At 51.2% G+C, this 18,483-nt stretch overlaps 1 protein-coding gene across 3 annotated transcripts in view; it reads left to right on the top strand.

Moving 5' to 3' along the window:
* Positions 1-15,360, top strand: part of DKK3 (dickkopf WNT signaling pathway inhibitor 3) — a 49,208-nt gene extending 33,848 nt beyond the window's left edge. For 2 of the 3 annotated variants that reach the window (XM_011971493.1, XM_011971492.1), the window contains exons 5-8: positions 10,003-10,095; positions 11,376-11,520; positions 12,508-12,664; positions 13,782-15,359. In XM_011971493.1, coding sequence (XP_011826883.1) covers positions 10,003-10,095; positions 11,376-11,520; positions 12,508-12,664; positions 13,782-14,004 — 618 coding nt within the window. In that variant the 3' untranslated portion in view covers positions 14,005-15,359. Of the gene's footprint in view, positions 1-10,002; positions 10,096-11,375; positions 11,521-12,507; positions 12,665-13,739 lie in introns of all 3 variants that reach the window. The other variant, XM_011971491.1, reaches the window with a different exon arrangement.
* Positions 15,361-18,483: the final 3,123 nt, after the last annotated feature.

Below are 18,483 nucleotides of genomic sequence, written 5' to 3'. Positions count from 1 at the left end.
AGGAGGAGGAGGAGGAGGAGGAGGAGGAGGAGGAGGAGAGAAGAAGAAGGAGGAGGAGGAGGAAGAGGAAGAGAAAAGAAAAGAGCAGAAGAAGGAAGAAGAAAGAAGAAAAGAAGAAAGAAGAAAAGAAAGAAGAAAGAAGGAAGAAGAAGAAAGAAGAAGAAGAAAGGAAGAAGAAGAAAAGCTGCACATGCTCACAGAACCCCTGAAGCACAGGCCAGAATCTGGGTTGGTGAGTGGGTAGGGGGAGGAAGGCTTCCTGGCCTCCTCCCTGGAGTGCTGTGTCGTCTGCTCCTGTCTGGGGTCAGGAGCAGGCACCCCGATGTCCTTGTTTTCTTATCTTCATGGATGTCTTTGAGGCCACCTCTCTTTCTGTGGCCACCAGCCGCTCTTTCTCAACCTTCTCCTGCTTAAGGCCCCCACTCTCTCTCTTCCAAGAAATGCACCTGTTGAATCTTCACATTGATCGGATTGGCACATAAAATACAAGACACCCTATAGAATACCAAAATAATTTTTGGTATGAGTCTGTCCCGTGTAATAATTGGGGCATACTATATGAAAATACTATTCATTGTTTATCTGAGATTCAGCTATGGCTGGGCATCTTGTAATTTTATTTGCTAAATCTGGCAAATAAAATTTAGCTAAATAAAATTTACTTAGCTAAATTTGACTAAATCTCCTTTAATCTGTCCAATAACCTCATGAGGGTCCCCACTTTGAGGCCCCTACATGAAGAGGTCCCATGCAATGGAATAAGGAGCCATTGAGGAGGCAGCGGGTCTGGGAGACCTGGAAGTGCTGCTGGACTTGTCAGTGCATTTGGGCCTGAAATGCCCGTCAGCCTCCTGATCTTCTGCATGTGGAGTGCCAACTGTGGACTCGGCGTGTCTGGGGAAGGATGGACCCAGGTCAGGCTCAGTCGCTCCACCCACACAGCGTGTCTTTGGATAGGTGGTGGGGGCTGTGCAGACCCTAAGTCCCTGGAGAAGTGTTGAGGGGAGTGGGTAGAGAGGGCTCTCCCCGCAGCTGCCAACCCAGGCGGGATGACAGGCACTTGGATGAGTAGAGACAAGCCGCTTCCTTTGGAGTTAAATATGCATCTGACTTTTCCAGAGGAAATGCCACTCAGACTGAAAGAATGTTGGGAGGCTCTGTGTGTGGAGGGCTGGCTGTCGGTGGCCTGGCAGCAGGACAAGAATCCTGGAGGAGGGAACAAGCTTTTCCAGGGACCGGCAAAGAGTGGAGGCTCCCAGAGGAGCCCCAGAGTTGGGAGCTGTATATATTGGAAGGGGAAGAGGGAGGATAGGAGGAGAGAGAGAGCTCCAGGACTATTTCCTGAATGAGCAAGGCATGACAGGCACGAAAGGGTTAGGAGCAGTGTTCTCCACTGGGGTGCCAAGCTCTGCTCGGGGTGCATTTTCCTCTTTCCTAGGCTGTGTGACTTAGGGAAGAAAATTAGTGGGAGCAGCCCCAGGCGAGCCGGGCCTTTGCAGACATTAGCGCTTCAGAATAATAATAGCTGGCACCGAGGGGCTCCTGGCTCCTGCCTGGGTGTTTCCACAGGGCAGTCTCTGCAGTGGGTCAGGCTAGAGCCCCTCAGTGAGGTTTGCAGCCCCCACCTCCTGGGCTGGCTGAGAGTTTCCAGTGTAGCATCCAGGAAAGACTGGAGGCGCCCTGTTGTGTTCCAGACAAATGTGCATCTTACAGGCTTCTGTGACTGGCCTGGTTTTAAGGTCAAAAAAGGACTCTCAGGAATGGGGAAAGCCTGACTTGGGAATCCTGTAGGATAAAAGGGAGGCTGCCTGCTGCTCTTCCTCAGGGCACTGTTCCTAATCCTGCAGTCACCTTGTGCCAGGGCCAGCCTTGTGGACCCTGCCCTCCTGCAGCAGGCACAACTGGCAGTGCTCCACCTCCCTGAGAGTTCCAGAGCTCCCTCCTGCCTCACACTGCCACCTCCTGCCTCACACTACCACCTCCTGCCCCCTGGCTGGGGCCCTGACCCAGCCCACCCACTCCCAGAGAGAGCACCATAGAGCACTGGGTTGCAGTTGAGCAGAAGTTGGCTTGAGTGCAGCTCTGCCACTTCTTCTGATTTTGGCAAGTGACTTCATTGTACTGTCTCAGTTTCCTCATCTGTCAAATGGGGCTTCTCTTGCTTACTTTGGAAGACAGGATAGTGTGAGGATGAGCTGAGGCGATGGATGCCCGGGGGCCTAGCCCCCAGGGGTGATTGAATTGTGTCTATTTTTTTTTTTGTCCCTTGCAGTCTCCTTGTCCTTGTTGGTAGTTGGCCCATCCTGGGCCCTCTGTTGGTTCCATTACAACTGTCCTCCTTCTTCTTGTCTTCCCCTCCAGAGCAGAGGGCTCTAGGATGAAGCAGGAAGTTGTACTGTTGGTAATGGACAGGGCACTGGCTCAAGCCTGATGTTCTGGGCCTTTTCAGTAGAAAGGTATTCATTAACAAATGGACCCATTGGCCCACACTTAAGCTCAGGAGAGGCCATCCTTTGAGCTCCTGCCGTGAGTTAAGCACTGCAAATAGAGATCCACTCTAGGGGTAGAGTGAGTGGAGGCCACTAAGCACTATGCAGCTGTTATCTCCTTAATCTATCCAGTAACCTCACGAGGTTCCCTGCTTTACAGATAAGACCCAGAGAGACTCAGTAATTAGGCCAAGATCACCTAGCTTGTAAGTGAACGTGTATTAGAACCCAGGCGTGTGTGCAAAAGCCTGTCTCAGCCCTACATGGCCCCAGATACACTTGTGCCATATGGTCTTGACTTGTGACTGAGCAGTATGGCAAGTGCAGCGACAGAGCCTGTAGAGGGGAGTATGGGGGCCCAGTAGGGAGTGGGGAACTGTGCCTGGACTCTCCCAGTGTTGGCACTGCAAGTCTGGCATCCCAGGATGCCCCTAGCCCTGGGTGAACCAGGACCTTGGCCACTTCACCCACACTGCTGGCTCTTTACCAGAGGACCACCTCTGCTCAGGAGGGTGCCTGGGCCAAGCTGCTTCCCCACCCATGGGTTCTGGGAACAGTCCCACATCCAGAAGAGGATATTTGTTTATCTCACAAATTATACCATCTGTTCATCCTGGGAGCGCTCAGGGCCTGGCATGACCATGCCACCCCCAGGGTGCCAGGAAATGGTAATCCACAGATAACATGCCCCACCCAAACCTTCAGTGACCAGAATGTGTACGGGGCTGGGGCGCCAGAGCCTGGCTCAGCCAAGAGACCCTGTTCTGGTCCCTGTGGCTCAACATCCTTTGGAATGCACCAGTACCTCCCCACTGACCACCCCTCTGTCACCTTCTAGCAATAAGATGCTGAAGGCTTAGGAGCAGAGCTGACTGTGCATGGAAAATCTAAAACAGAGGAGATTGGGGCTGCTGGCTTGTATGGAGGGAAGCCACATGTACTAGTTTGCTAGGGCTACCATCACAAAGTACCCCAACCAGGATGACTTAACAGAAATCTGTTCTGTCACGGTTCTGGAGGCTGGAAGTCTGAAATCAAGATGTCAACAGGATTGTTTCCTTCTGAGAGCTATGAGGGAAGGATGTGTGCTCTTATAGATGTGTGTGTAAATTTGAGCTTTTCTTCCATCAACACCGTTGGGCTCTAAGGCTCTATGACCAGTGGTTCATCTACTCATCAGTTCATTATTTCTGTTATTTTTTTTTTTCCAAGATGGGGTCTTACTGTCTCACCCAGATTGGAGTGCAGTGGTGCGATCTTGGCTCACTGCAACCTCCACCTCCCAGGCTCAAGCGATCCTCCCACCTCAGCCTCCCAGATGGCTGGAATCACAGATGCATGTCACCATGCCCAGCTAACTTTCTGTTATTCTTTTCGTGAATGGCAGCTGTGAGTCAAGCACATGCTGGGGGAATTAGAGTCAGAGACTGCTCCAGAACTCATGTTGAAATTCAATTGCCTTTTTAACAGTATTAAGAGGTGAGACCCTTAAGGGTTATTTACATCCTGAGGGCTCCGCCCTCAGACATGGATTAATGCCATTATTGTGGGAGTTGGTTTCTTATAAAAGGGCAAGTTTGGTCCCCTTTTCTTTTGCCCTTTCTTGTGGCCCTTTCACCTTCTGCCAGGGGATGATGTAGCAAGAAGGCCCTCACCGGATGCTGGCTCCTCAATCTTGGACTTCCCAGCCTGCAGAACCATGAGCCAATAAATTTCTGTTCATTATAAATTACCCAGTCTCAGGTATTGTGCTATAGCAGTAAAAATGGACTAAGATGGTGACTGACCTCACAGGGTGGCTGTGAGTATCTGAGAGGCATACTGCACTTAAAGCCTGAAGCATGTGCATGCAAATGGTTGGCACTCTCTAAACCTCCACTCTTGTCCTCCCCTCCTGCACAGTGTGCAGAGCTCTGAGGACAAGTGCATCCTATTGGTGGAGGTCCTGAGCCTCCACCCTGTGTGCAGTTGACCCTCACTTCTTGCCCTGAAGATGTTCTCTCCAGAGCCATGAGCTTGAGAGGAGCTAGGGGAAGGCCCTGGCCCTGGAGGCATCTATCCCCGGCAGCCTCTTCCTTTGGGCCTCCAGTGAACAAGAATGTCTGGGATTCCAGAAAAGTGTGGGAAATCCAAGTGCCCGGCCACTATGAGGAGTGAGGTGCAGTAGCAGAAGCGTCCCAAAGAAGCGGTGCCTCTGCGGGCCCCACACAGACCCTGGGAAAGCCTCTAGGGACTCGCTTGTTGTCTGCTCCCTCCTCCAAGTTTTGACTTCTGCTCTCTCAGAGCCTCTCTCCTCTGATCAACTCTAAACTGGAAAATCGAAGACTCAGAATGACTCCTTTGCCATTTTCCACTATTTCATGATAGTGTCGAAGCCCCGGGGCTGCTTCCAGCCCAACATTCCTGCCAAATCTATGCCGTGTTCCCGGTCAGCCCTCTCTGCCACCGGCTTCTGCGCTTTCTAAATATAGTTCCCTCCTCGGGACAACAAAGAAGCCATCCTCTGAATGACTGCATTCCCCACGGCCAGCTTCTGGGCTGTCTGTCAGATTTCCCCAGCAGGATGGGAGGGAGGAGTGGGGGTAAACAGGAGTGGCCAGGACTGGAGAGGAGCTGCTGAAGTCCATGCAGCAGGGTGCTGTCTTCCAGCCATATGACATTTGGGCCCAGACGCCCAGTGGCTATGACCTTGACCGTGAGTTCCTGCCTTCTGCCTCTGGGGATGCATGAGGCCCAGGGCCCTGTCCTGGGCAGGTGCTACTAAGTTGTGACTGAACAAGAGGAGAGAGAAATGGTGATCTCCCCAGCAGGAAATGAAGAGAGTCTGTTGCTCCACTCCCGTCAAGCTGGGTGACTTCTTGGCAGATTCTTTCCTTCAGTCTCAGTTTCTACATCTGTGAAGTGGGGATAAGGACTATGTCAAGGAGACTAGAGAGAAATTGTGCCAGGTGGCGGGCACTAGTGGTCCTATCTGGCCAGGGCTCTGCGTGCATGTGATGGGTTGCAGGCGTAGCCTCTGAAGTGCTTTTTGGTGCGCCTTTCACTTTAGCCCGGTGCAGAACGGAGTCCCTGTTCCAGTCCCAGAGCTAAGACGTAGAGGCCCTGCAAGGTACTCATTCCTTACTAAAACAAGACCCCAAGCCCAGAGCCCCTGCCTTCCCTCCCAGGCCTCTTATTTCTGATCTCAGCTTCTCAGCCATCCAGAGCCCAGTTGGATGCTGAGGCCCCTTTAACACCTTGGCTCAAATGTGGACAGAACCCTTGAGCACAGCTAAGAGCAATTATAATTATTGAAAAGAATAAAATCTGGATTTCTCAGCTGTGGGCGTGGCTGTGCTTGGAGGGCACTGACACATGTCCTCTCCACCCACCCACTCAGTTCTGCTAAGGGTAGAGGGCCTGACCTCCTCCTCAGGTCTAACAAACACCGGGAAAGGTGGGACCAGCCCCTACTGCTAGCGGTCCTCAGGAGAGACTCAATGCAAACAGCTTTACTGGATGGAGATCCTGGCCTTTGTACAGTAAAAGGTCACTCTGCCCTGGGACTTGCCTGGGGTGGACATACAGGCCGCTGCCCACCTGTTTGACACCCTCAGGATGTAGGTAAGTCGGAACTAGATGTCTGATCCCCAAGTGCTGACCAGGACAGAGATGTCAAGTTTTGGTGGATGCCTTAGGGCCCTGTTGATTTAGACCTTCCTTTCTGCTCACAAGCTGGTCCCCTGGCAGGGGTGCACCATGGCGGGATCAGGCATTGGATATCTGGAGGAGCAGATGCATCGCTATCTGTTGCTATGGCCACCGTTCACTGAGCATGAACTCCATGCAACAGCCCTGCAAAACAGCTCCTGCCTTCATCTTTGTTTTTAATAGAGGTAGAATCAGCAGCCCAAGGTTTCACAGCTGTTAAGTGGCAAAACTAGGATTGAGTTTGTGTGCCTTCGAGTCCCGAAGTTTCTAGTATGACCATAATTCTTAAAGAGTGTGTTCCTGCTGGGAATGGCAGTTGCACATCCAACCAGACAAGCTGGTGGGCTTGATGATAACAAAAGCCTCAAGCTTTCTTGAGGGGAATCATGCGGAACTAACCTACCAGTGCTCCTTGCTGATACCCCAAAGGAAACCAGGAGCTTTGGCATATTTAGATTTTTCAAAGGTCTTTGGCAAAGTTCCATGCCAAAATTTTTTTTCCTTACCTAGAAAAACAATTAAGTTTGAAGGGAATGCTTTGTCATGCACAGGAGCCTGCTCAGGGAAAGGAAGATATTCCTAAGGATGAAAATGCACTTGTCTTGATGGATAATTGTAAATCTCAGGGTCTTACAGGAATTGATGCTGGAAGAGTCTTAGCTCATATTTTTAATTAAAGATCTAGGAGAGGAAATGTATAGTGAAAATCCCAAGTCTACGAAGGCCTTTTAGGGGAATGAGAAGCCAAGTTAATGGAATGTGTTTTTTGCACTAGTTCTCAAATCATTGTTGACGATCAGCATTTTGTTAGCCTGTTTGCCACAGTAAGATCCAAGTGCTTTCACCCACTCAGCACGGATTTATTGTGTGCCCATGATGTTCCAGGCACAGTGCTGGGCATAGGCATGAGTGTGGTGTTATTCTGCTTTACAGAAGGGCTTTACAAAAGCATATGGTTTCATCTTTTTCCTGCTTTTGTTTATGGTTCTAACCTTTGCTTGTTTTAGAAATCATTATGCAAAGAACAACTGCATTCTTTTTAATGTCTGCGCGGAGGGATTTTTCTGTGAAATGACTGTACAATAATAAGTTCCCTCTTGTTGGACATTTCTGTTATTTCTGGATTATAAATAATATAACAATATAGCCTTAAATACCCTTGTTCTCAGATATTTACATATATGGACAAGTGTTTCTGAGGGTAGTCACCAGGAAGGGAAATTATTGGGTCAAAGGGCATATACATTTAACTATTTCATAGATGCTGATGGATTGCCTGCAAAACAAAACAAAACAAAAAAAACCTTCAATTTTAATTACCCCAAAGCATTTGGCAATATCTGTTTCCTGAAACTAACACTGAATATTTTATTAGTTTCCTATTGATGCTGTAACAAATTACCACACATTTACTGAATTAAAACAACACAAATTTATTATTTTCCAGTTCTGGAGGTCAGTTCAACACAAGTCCCACTGGGCTAAAACCAAAGTGTGGGCAGGGCTGCATTCCTCTCTGGAGGCTCTAAGAGAGATTCTCTTCTTGATGCGTGGCCCCCTTCCATATTCACAGCCAGCGATGGCCAGTGGAGTGTTTGTGACATCTTGCATGATATCACTCTGACACTGACTCTTCCTCTATTCCCTTTTCCATTTTTAAAGTCCCTTGTGATTCCATCAGGTGCTCCTGGAAAATCCAGCGTGCACTCCCGAACCTTCAGGTCAGCTGATTAGCAGCCTGCATTCCCTCTGCCTCTAATTTCCCCTTCCTATGTAACATAACATACCCACAGGTTCCAGGGAATAGGATGTGAACATCTTTGGGGGTGCCATTATTCCTCCCACCATGGAGACATTCAGCCTTTCTAATTTTTCCATTCTAAGTGGAAAAAAATGATATTCTGCTCTTTTAAGTTGCATTTCTTGATTGATTTCAGTGGTGAGGTTGAATGTCTTTCTATTTGAAGAGGCAAATTTCTGTTATTCTAAGTTGTCTGTTCATACCCTTTGTCTCCTTTACTACTGGGTTGCTCTTTCTCTCTCTCTTTTTCCAATTGAATTATGAATTTCTTAAGGGCAGAGGCCTCCTCACATTCACCTTTGTGTCCCCAGTCCCTCAAAATATAGCTGGTTCAGAGAAGGGATTCTGTGCCTCTTGGCCCTTCCTTTCTCCCAAATGTCATCCCTCCCACTCCATCTTGCCATTCTGCTTTGGAAAGAATGTCAGGAGGCTTCCGGCTGAACAGCCTGAGTTGTGTCTGTTCACAGGGGCGTGTGCTGGGCTGAGACAAAGCGCATCTGTGATTTGCTGTTAGCCCTGGGACTTCTCTGGCCATCGGGGTTCTGGCTCAGACTCAGTCCCTTCACTTGGGCGGCCGTTCACCCTACTCAGAGCCTCGGTTTTCTTATCCATAAAAACAGCGATGGTGTCGTGCCTGACATTTGAGGGGTGCTGGGAAAGTAACTGAAACAAAAGTATCAATGCTTTGCAAGGGAGCGCCCTGGTTGCTGGGCCGCCAGCACTTGCAGTGTTGATCAGAGCAGCAGAGTCCCTGGAAGGGGACTGGAGGCAGCTGCCGGAGGTCCAGGCCTGCCCAGCCAGGCTCTTCCAGGTGGGGCTCCACACCTGCATTCAGGATGGGAGGATGCTCTGTGTTAGAGGAGGCAGCTGGTCCTTCCCTTCCGTGACCCTTTCAGAAGGTCTGCTGGGCCCCAGAATACCAGGCCTCAGGAGGGTCGTTCTCACCTCTGGCTGCTGCATGTGGAGCCCTGAACCCCCTTGGCTCAAGGGCTGGTGGTGGAAAGACACTGTCCAACCTGAACTAGTCACATTATCTTGGAGGGACTTCTCTGCCTCCATTTCCCGGCTGGCAATACACAGAAGGCAGTCCCTACCTGCTGCCCGCGGGGAAGAGTCACTGAGGGAGATCAGGGCTGTCAAGCCTGATACCTCAAAAGGGCGATCAATGGCCATTCCTGTCATCACGTTCCCTCCTCCCCTGCCCTCCTTCCCCTGCTTTAAAGCTGCCAGTTCCTAGGCCTGAGCCTGAGAGCAGGTCCAGGAGCTGAAGTAGCCCTGCTCCTGCCAGTGACCGGTGACCATGGCAGGCCACAGTGCCTTCAGCCATGCCTCCCTGCTCTGTGACTCAGGCCTTGGAGTGGACAGATTCCCCCTACTCCCTCTCTCCCTATTTCTCCAGCCAGGCAGGGCTGGCAGCCACGAGGAGACAGCACCTGGGCTGGGAGGGCTGGAGTCCAGCCTCTTCTAATTCATTTCCAAGCTGGCAGCTGCCTTTGCCTCTTGCGGGGACCCTAGACCCAGGACCCTGAGGGCGCTCCCTGTGGGCAGGGCTGTGGCTTTGTGGCAGGGTCCCTGGTGATGCCCCTCTGCTGCCTCCCAGTCTTCACAGTCAGCAGAGCCCTTGGCGCCTGGCTTCCAGCCTTTCCTGTGCAGTCGGGCGGGCCTGGACCTCATTAGCACTTTTTATTAAATCCATCTGTTCTGTGTGGAAGACCAGCCTTGAGTCCCTGTGCTCCCGCCCTGGGTGTGGGCAGGGGGAGAACTGTGCACAGATGGCGATTGTGTGAATTTGGTGTGGGATCCTCCAGGCTCTGGGCCGCCAAGACTGCTAGGCATGGAGATGCTGAAGGGCAGTGTGGCCACGCAGGGCTCAGGAGCACCTGGAGTCTGGAGGCCTTTCCTGACCCTCCTGAGCCTATGGGGTCAAGAGTGGGGAATGGAAGCGGCCTGGCCCTTCCTGGGCACTGTGGGCCTGCTGCTGTGCTCCCCATTGACACATCTGCTCCCTGTACCCTTCCCCAGGAGTGCATCATCGATGAGGACTGCGGGCCCAGCAAGTACTGCCAGTTTGCCAGCTTCCAGTACACCTGCCAGCCGTGCCGGGACCAGCGGACAGTGAGTATGCCAGGGCCTCTGGGACTGTGGCACCTGGGTCTCGGGCACCTGGGGGAGAAGGCCAGGGGCCCCAGGGTTCCCAGCTGGGCTTCCCAGAAGAGCCTCACCATGATGGGGAGGACCTAAGAGGGCTCCCCAAAGGACTGACTCCTGGAGTGAACAGGAAATTGTTCCAGTCTGGGATGACAGGAAGCCATCTGCAGACCCAGGGCCACTCCCATCCCACCCTATGTCCTCTGGTCATGTTGTTTGTGTCACTGATGGCAGAGAAGAGGAGGGACGGCCAGGCACCGTGGCTACACCCATAATCCCAGCACTTTGGGGAGACCAAGGCAGAAGGATTGCTTGAGGCCAGGAGTTCAAGAAGGGGAGGGAAGGGAGAGGAGGTGTCCCTATACCTGTTCCTTCCCCTGGGGATGACCCATCCTAGTAGACAGAGACATTCCTGCAGCCCCCAAGCAGGGAGAGCGGCAGCTGCTCTCCTTCTGGGCCTGCACCCCACCCGCCAGATCTTTCTCCCAATCTGCCAATAAGAGAGGGCAGAGGGACGGGGCAGGAAGAGGCCAGGGCACTGCTCCAGTGTAGGTTACACTGGGAAATGTGAAGCCAGGGCAAAGGAGACTCTTCCTCCACCCAACAGGCATTTTGGACGAAGCCACATGGACTCGCAGACTTTTCCTCATCATTTTTCCTTATTCAGACAATAACACAGCATGCTAATCAGTTTGGAAAGTCAAGCAGTTCTTATTACCTTACCCGGCTGTCTGTGGTGAGGCCACTGCTGTTGCATCTCCCAGCCAACCCCACTCAGTGCCATCAGTGGGCACAGCCGTGGGGACCTCACTTTGCTCTCTAACTGCCATGTCCTGTGTGGCTGCAGGACCCTGGCACCCACCGGCCATCCTCATCTTGGGCTGGCTTGGGCCTTAGTTTAATCAGCTCATCATTGGGCCTTGCCTCTTTGGGCCTGGACCTAGGGACCTAAGGAAAAGACAGAAGGGCACAAGTCTGTGGGGACCACAAAGATCCCCTGCTGTTCTTCGCAAAATCTTAAGCTCCATGAGTCCTCCTGGTATCATTTTTCCAGTGTTCTGACCCCATGTCTCTCCAGCCAAGCTCCCACCTCTGTCCCGTTGACTTTCACTGAAATCTCAGCCTGGTCTACCTGTCTCTACGAGGGAGGATGCAGGTTGGCCCATCTGTGGTATCTTCAGGCTGGGCTCTCAGCAGGCCCCCAGTCCCTGAGCCACCGGCTCTAGGCTCTTCCCACCTGTCCGCAGCTCTGCACCCGGGACAGTGAGTGCTGTGGAGACCAGCTGTGTGTCTGGGGTCACTGCACCAAAATGGCCACCAGGGGCAGCAATGGGACCATCTGCGACAACCAGAGGGACTGCCAGCCTGGACTGTGTTGTGCCTTCCAGAGAGGTGAGTGGCTTCCCCTCAGATGCAGGAAAAACCCTGTCTCAAGCTCAACCAGACTGGGCCTCCTGGGGCCACGTCCATGCCAACCACATGGGTTCGCGTCCCACATCTTGGGTAGGCTCCCAAATGCTCATCAGTGTGTGCTGCACTCCCACAGCCTCTGCCCAGAGTGGAAAGACCACCTCCTTTTTTTCCCCCAGAAAAGTTAAATGACTTCAAGATGCAGAAGCCCAGTCTGGAAGGAACCCCCAGATGGGTGGGACTAGCAGCCCCCTCCCTCCCACCACTCCTTATTTCCCAGGTTCCTTTTCCTGTGAATCACCCACTTCCACTCCCATCTTCCATCCTCACTGCCTCTCCCAGGTGAGGTCTGCTCAGGCTCTCTCTGCCCCCATAGGGCTTTTGAAAAATTCTCATTTGCCACCACCCCAGCTCTGCATCCCCAGCCCGCTAGTCCTCCCCATACCTGCCGCCTGCGTGATCTTCCTAAAGGGCTGCTTTTTGGGTGTTGCTCCCCTGGGACCTGCAGCAGCTCCTGTTGTTTCCCACGTTGTTCCGACCCCTTAGGCTGTCTTGCGAGGCCTCATGCAGCTCCAACTTACTTGTCCTCCTTTTCTCTCCACTACTCCTTGGCCTCTTTGGGAATTTCACCGGCCCTGACATTTTCCACTGAGCTCAACCCCAGGCCTTTGCTGGTGCTGTGCCTGGGCCTGAATGCCTTTACCCCACTCTTAATTTCTCCAGACTTTCTGGCCCTCAGGCTCTAGGAGAAGCCCACTTCTTCCAGGCAGTCCTCCCTGCTTCAGCCCTACCAATCATTCCCTCCTGAGCCCAGGCTGCCATTCTTGTTTCCTGTCATTCCATGTCTTCAAACCTGCACTTTGGGGTTGACGGTGGGAGGTAGGAGGTTGTGTTCCATTTCTTTGCCCCTCCCCTCGGAGCCCTTCTGCCTACACTGGGCACACAGGGGTGACTCTGGGCTGGTTCCAGGCCTGCTGTTCCCTGTGTGCACACCCCTGCCTGTGGAGGGCGAGCTTTGCCATGACCCCGCCAGCCGGCTTCTGGACCTCATCACTTGGGAGCTGGAGCCTGATGGAGCCTTGGACCGATGCCCTTGTGCCAGTGGCCTCCTCTGCCAGCCCCACAGGTGAGGCCCCCTTTCCTTCCCTCTCAGGGAGCCAAGGGCTGAGGAGGTACCATCCAGCAGGGGCACAGGAGCAGAAACAGGAGCAGGTTTGCCCCGGGAGAGATGTAGATTCCCTTTAGGATTGGTTTGAGGTCGTTGGGTCATGCAGATGGAAGGGTCCAATCGGCAGTCAGTTCTGGGGCTTTGGAGCCCAGGCTGCGCAGGAGGCACAGATCTGGGGCTCATCCAGCTGGTGGCTGAAGCTTCATGAGTGGATGGCCCAGGGAGAGGGCATGGAGGGAGAAAAGCCTGGGCTCCCTCCCCAGACCCATTGCAATGACAGATACACAGAGAAAAAGGAGCTGGCAGAGAGGCCACAGGGAGGCCAGGAGTGGCCACCAAGGTGGAGGGCACAGCCCACAGTGTCTGAGGCTGCTGAGACTCCGTGACGCATCAGGCTCAGGCCTGGCCAGCTTCTCAGGGCACATCTCCCTGTCCTCCCTGCAGCCTCTACTCAATCTTCTCTCCCAACAGAATCCAGGGCTGCTGGGCAGACAGGCAGAACTCCCATTCCCCATGGCTGTGTGCAGTGGCTCACGCCTGTAATCCCAGAGCTTTGGGAGGCCAACACAGGATTGCTTGAGGCCAAGAGTTCAAGACCAGCCTGGGCAACATAGATCCCATCTCTACCAAATACATTAATTTTTTTTAAAAAAGGAATTCTTCCTCCCCACTCCCACAGAGGTCCGTGGCTCCCTGCATGTGGCTAGACTACACCCCAGGGTCAGGCTAACTCCTGCCTGGAGGCCCGAATGGGCCAGGGTCTTTGAGGAACTGTGGTGCTGCTATACAGCCCTCGGGTCCTGCCCCTGGGCTGTGAGGCCTGAGAGTCACAGGAGGTCAGGCCTGCGCTGGAGGAGGGAAGCTGCCCCCCACCAGCACATTCTCCCAAAGTGAGCCTCCCTCAGCCATCATTTTAAGATAGATGTTGATGGGAAGTGAAGTGTCTCTGTTGAAGAGACAGGAGAGGAGGGGGTGTAAAGGTGAGGCTGGGAGCCCCACAGAGTCAGGGCACCTTAGCTTTGGGCCTGGGCAGGCTCCCATGTTTACAGCCTGGCTTTGTCCCATCTCTCCCCAGCCACAGCCTGGTGTACGTGTGCAAGCCGACCTTCGTGGGGAGCCGTGACCAAGATGGGGAGATCCTGCTGCCCAGAGAGGCTCCCGATGAGTATGAAGTTGGCAGCTTCATGGAGGAGGTGCGCCAGGAGCTGGAGGACCTGGAGAGGAGCCTGACTGAAGAGATGGCGCTGGGGGAGCCTGCGGCTGCCGCCGCCGCACTGCTGGGAGGGGAAGAGATTTAGATCTGGACCAGGCTGCGGGTAGATGTGCAATAGAAATAGCTAATTTATTTCCCCAGGTGTGTGCTTTAGGCGTGGGCTGACCAGGCTTCTTCCTACATCTTCTTCCCAGTAAATTTCCCCTCTGGCTTGACAGCATGAGGTGCTGTGCATTTATTCAGCTCCCCCAGGCTGTTCTCCGGACGTCACAGTCTGGTGCTTGGGAAAGTCAGGCAGGGTTAAAGACAGGACCAGGCTGCCACCCCTGTCCAGATTATTGACTGCTTTGCCTCTACCGGTTGGCAGACAGCAGTTTGTTCTACATGGCTTTGATAATTGTTTGAGGGGAGGAGATGGAAAGAATGTAGAGTCTCCCTATGATGGGTTTTGGGGAAATGTGGAGAAGAGTGCCCTGCTTTGCAAACATCAACTTGGCAAAAATGCAACAAAGCAATTTTCCACGCAGTTCTTTCCATGGGCATAGGTAAGCTGTACCTTCAGCTGTTGCAGATGAAATGTTCTGTTCACCCTGCGTTACATGTGTTTATTCATCCGGCAGTGTTGCTCAGCTCCTGCCTCTGTGCCGGGGCAGCGTTTTCATATCCACGATCAATTCCCTCTCTCAGCACAGCCTGGGGAGGGGGTCATTGTTCTCATCCATCAGGGATCTCAGAGGCTCAGAGACTGCAAGCTGCTTGCCCAAGTCACACAGCTAGTGAAGACCAGGGCAGTTTCACCTGGTTGTGACTCCAAGCTCAGTATTCTCTCCACTACCCCATACCAGCTTTGGTGCCACCAAAAGCACTCCCCAAAAGGAAGGAGAATGGGACTTTTCTTTTGAGGCATGCACATCTGGAATTAAGGTCAAACGAATTCTCACATTCCTCTGAAATTAAACTTCTGTTAGGAACAGCAGTGTTCTCACAGTGTGGGGCAGCCATCCTTCTGATGGAAACAATGGTTTTGACACTGTCCCTCTTTGGTAGTTGCATTAGTAACTTTGAAAGGTACATGACTGAGCATAGCATATAGGTTAACTTGCAGAAACAGTACGTAGGTAATTGTAGGGTGAGGATTATAAATGAAATGTGCAAAATCACTTAGCAGCAACTGAAGACCATTATCAACCACGTGGAGAAAATCAAACTGAGCAGGGCTGTGTGAAATATCGTTGTAATATGCAGACTGTGAACACTGAACTCTACGCCACTCCACAAATGATGTTTTCAGGTGTCATGGACTGTTGCCACCATGTATTCATCCAGAGTTATTAAAGTTTAAAGTTGCACATGATTGTATAAGCATGCTTTCTTTGAGTTCTAAATTATGTATAAACACATGTTGCATTTAGAAATCAAGCATAAATCACTTCAACTGCTCTTCTGTAGTTCTTGGATTTCTTTTCCCTCTTGACTTTGAATAAATGTAAAATCCTTTCAGCCGGAAAAAGTAAAATAGAAATGACCTGTATTAAAAATTCTTCCATAGAAGCAAATTTTCCACACAACCGAAGCACACCTCTTTCAGCATCAAAATATTTTAGAAATCTTAACTATTTTTGGATGGGAATTTGTCTTAAAGACTGGAAATGCTTCACTGCCTTCTGAAAGGACCAATGGAATATGTATGACTTTTTTTTAGGGGAGCCTTCTTTAATCAAATGCAGTTTTGGGCCATAACACAGTAAGATCCTCAAGGACCATAATATTAGAGCTACTATATTGAAGTTAGCTGTGTGGCAAGTGCCTGATTACCTATATTCATTCATTTAATCTTCACTGAATTCCATGAGCATTTTCTTCATTTCATGGATGAACAAATGGAGTTGCAAAGAGATGGACAGAATAGAAGTCAGATGAAAACAGCATGTAGTACAGTATGTCCAGGTTATAGTGATTAAGATCAAACAGGGAGCTGTTTCCTATTCAATGTCAAAAACCATCAGGACCACCCTACATTCTTACTACTTAACAGATATCTACTGAGAGCCTCCTCAGAACCAGGTGCTGTGGTACGCTCTGCGGTGCCAAGCTGACCCAGATAGCGTCCCTACCTTGAAAGCATCCCAGTCTAATGAGGGAGACACAGCCAGAGCAAGCAACGACAAAACAAAGTCAACCTGATGTGGGAACAAAGGTGTTACGGGAGCCTCAGTGGAGCACATGGGGAGAGCTGACATGGGAACTGGCTCTTGAAGATGATAGGAGTTTATCAGGAAGCCAGAGGGCACAGGAAAGGGCTTTCTGGACTGTGGGCAGAGGGAGGGAGGCACAAGGGTCAGGTGCCATGTAGGGGAAACTGCAAGTCATTTGCAGCGGCTGGAAGGCAAGGAAAGCTTGAGGAAGTGTTTGGAGAAGAGGCTAAACATTATGTCACCCAAAAAATGAAAACATTGTGGTAAATGAGATAAAACTAGGTTCCTCCATAGTTGTATATGCAGGTATAGTAGGCTGCTCAATTTTGTCATGATAGCCACAAACTTTTAAGAACATGAGAGGCTTTGCAAAATGCTTAGCTGAAGCCAGCATCTGAGTGGTTGGAGTGTCTCCTTTACTCAATCTTCAGTGAAATGTGGGAGGGGCTGGGTGGAGGTGGTGCTTGAATATCTTGCTGCTACTCTCTCCCAGAGCCAGAGTTCCTGCCAAGCCATGGCAAATGCTATCAGGTAAACTGCTCAACAGCTGTTCCCAGTCCCTCCAGCAGCTAGGGCTGGCCCCATGGTCATGGAAATGTAAGGGGAGGGCTACCAGAGTTTCTGGAATTTTTTCCCAATTGACAAAAGGAGTGGCAAACAAGAAGGGAGCCCCTGCCCTCCATCCACTTCCCCTGCCTTTGAGTATGGTGCTCAGGAGGTGACATTTGGCTCTGGGGCAGCCATCTGGCGATCATGTGATCAACAGGGTTGCACTCCTTTGGAGGCTCTGGGGAGAGTCCATTTCCTTGCTGTTTTTTAGCCTCTATAGGTCACTGGCATTGCTTGGCTCATGGCCCCCTTCATCTTCAAATCCTGCAATGACAGTTCTGTCCTTCTCAGGTGCCAGCTCTCAGGCTTTCTACAGCTGGGAAAGGTTCTCCACTTCTGGGGACTCATGTGATCAAATTGCACCCACCTGGATAATCCAGAATAATCTTCCCATGTCAAGATCCTTAACCTTAATTGCATCTGCAAAATCTCTTTTGCCCTGTCAGGTAAATAATCACAGGATACAGGGTTTAGGACATGGCCCTACCACAAGAAGAGTCTGAGTCCTCGACATTGAGGAGGAAATCAATCCTGGTCTCCACCATCTCTGGACACCTTAAGTAAACCACCAATATTATTATTGATAAAGCTGGTGTTAGCTTTTCTGTTATCTGAAGCCAAAAGCATTTCTGACACCGGAGCTATTTGCATGATGAACCATAGCCTGCAGGGGAACAAAGCCCAGCTGGTTCTCTGGGCCTGTGGGGAGGGAGGATGAGGTTGAAGAGGGAAGGGAGGGGCCTGCTGTAGTGTGAGGGATGAGGACAGGATGAGAAAAAAGACATTAGGTATTCCTGTGGTCTGCGCATCTTCACCAGATAAGAAATGCAATTCAACTATTTGGAGATTACTTTTTGATAGCTATGCTTGGTTTCTAAAATCAGGGCAAACAGCCACGGAGCTAGGCCCCTGCACACAGGGTTTGCTGAAAGTGGCCACCTCAGCAGCAGCAGCACAATTGCCCTGCATAAAGATGACCAAGGGAGGATGAAATCCCCTTTTGGGAGACTGTGGTGTTTGGAAAACAGATTCTTCCCCTCCCTGACACTCCGTTGAGGAAGGAGAGATTAGATTTTATTCCCTTGGCTGAAATCTCTGAGGGGAACTTTGAGACACTTATGGAAGATCAAATTGAGGGTTGAAGACTTGGTAGGGACTAGTGCAGCATGGGATAGTGATATGCACTGCAGAGGAGTGTCTGCCAGCAGAAGGTTGACAAAAGACGCAGTCAAATTTCGTAAGGGACACCCAATGCTGTTAGGAGTTGGGTTCTTTGCTGATAGGACCCACAGGGCATCTACCTTCATGTCTACAAAAAAGTTACTAGTGACCAGGCAGAAGGGGACAGTAACCTCACCAGCCCCACTGCCAAGAGGTGGTAAGCACATGTCTTTCCCCGGCTCTTCCTGGCCTCATCCACCACCAGTCAAGCTAGTGCAGGAGCTGCCAGGGACAGCACATCTCGGAGGCACTATGGAGGTTCAGGGGAGCTTTGAATGAAACCACTGAACTTTAAAATCAGGTTGTCTTAATAATGCAAAATGACTTAAAAGTTACAGGATTGCACTCAGCGCTTGAGTGCCTATACAGTATACAGCACTATACTGCCCAGTGCATGTATACAAATGCATTTGACAAAACAATTGGCACAGTTATGAAAAAAATGTAAGCATTGGGTATTCCTATCACCATAAATCATACTCTTCAAGCAGGTGACTTAAGCAGTATAAAAGAGGCTGAAAACAGGTGGGGAGAGGGCA

The sequence above is a fragment of the Mandrillus leucophaeus genome, unplaced genomic scaffold (genome assembly GCF_000951045.1).
Source record: "Mandrillus leucophaeus isolate KB7577 unplaced genomic scaffold, Mleu.le_1.0 Scaffold1228, whole genome shotgun sequence".
NCBI lineage: Eukaryota > Metazoa > Chordata > Mammalia > Primates > Cercopithecidae > Mandrillus > Mandrillus leucophaeus.
The sequence above is the reverse complement of the archived record's forward strand: the minus strand, read 5'-3'. Positions and strand labels throughout refer to the sequence as shown.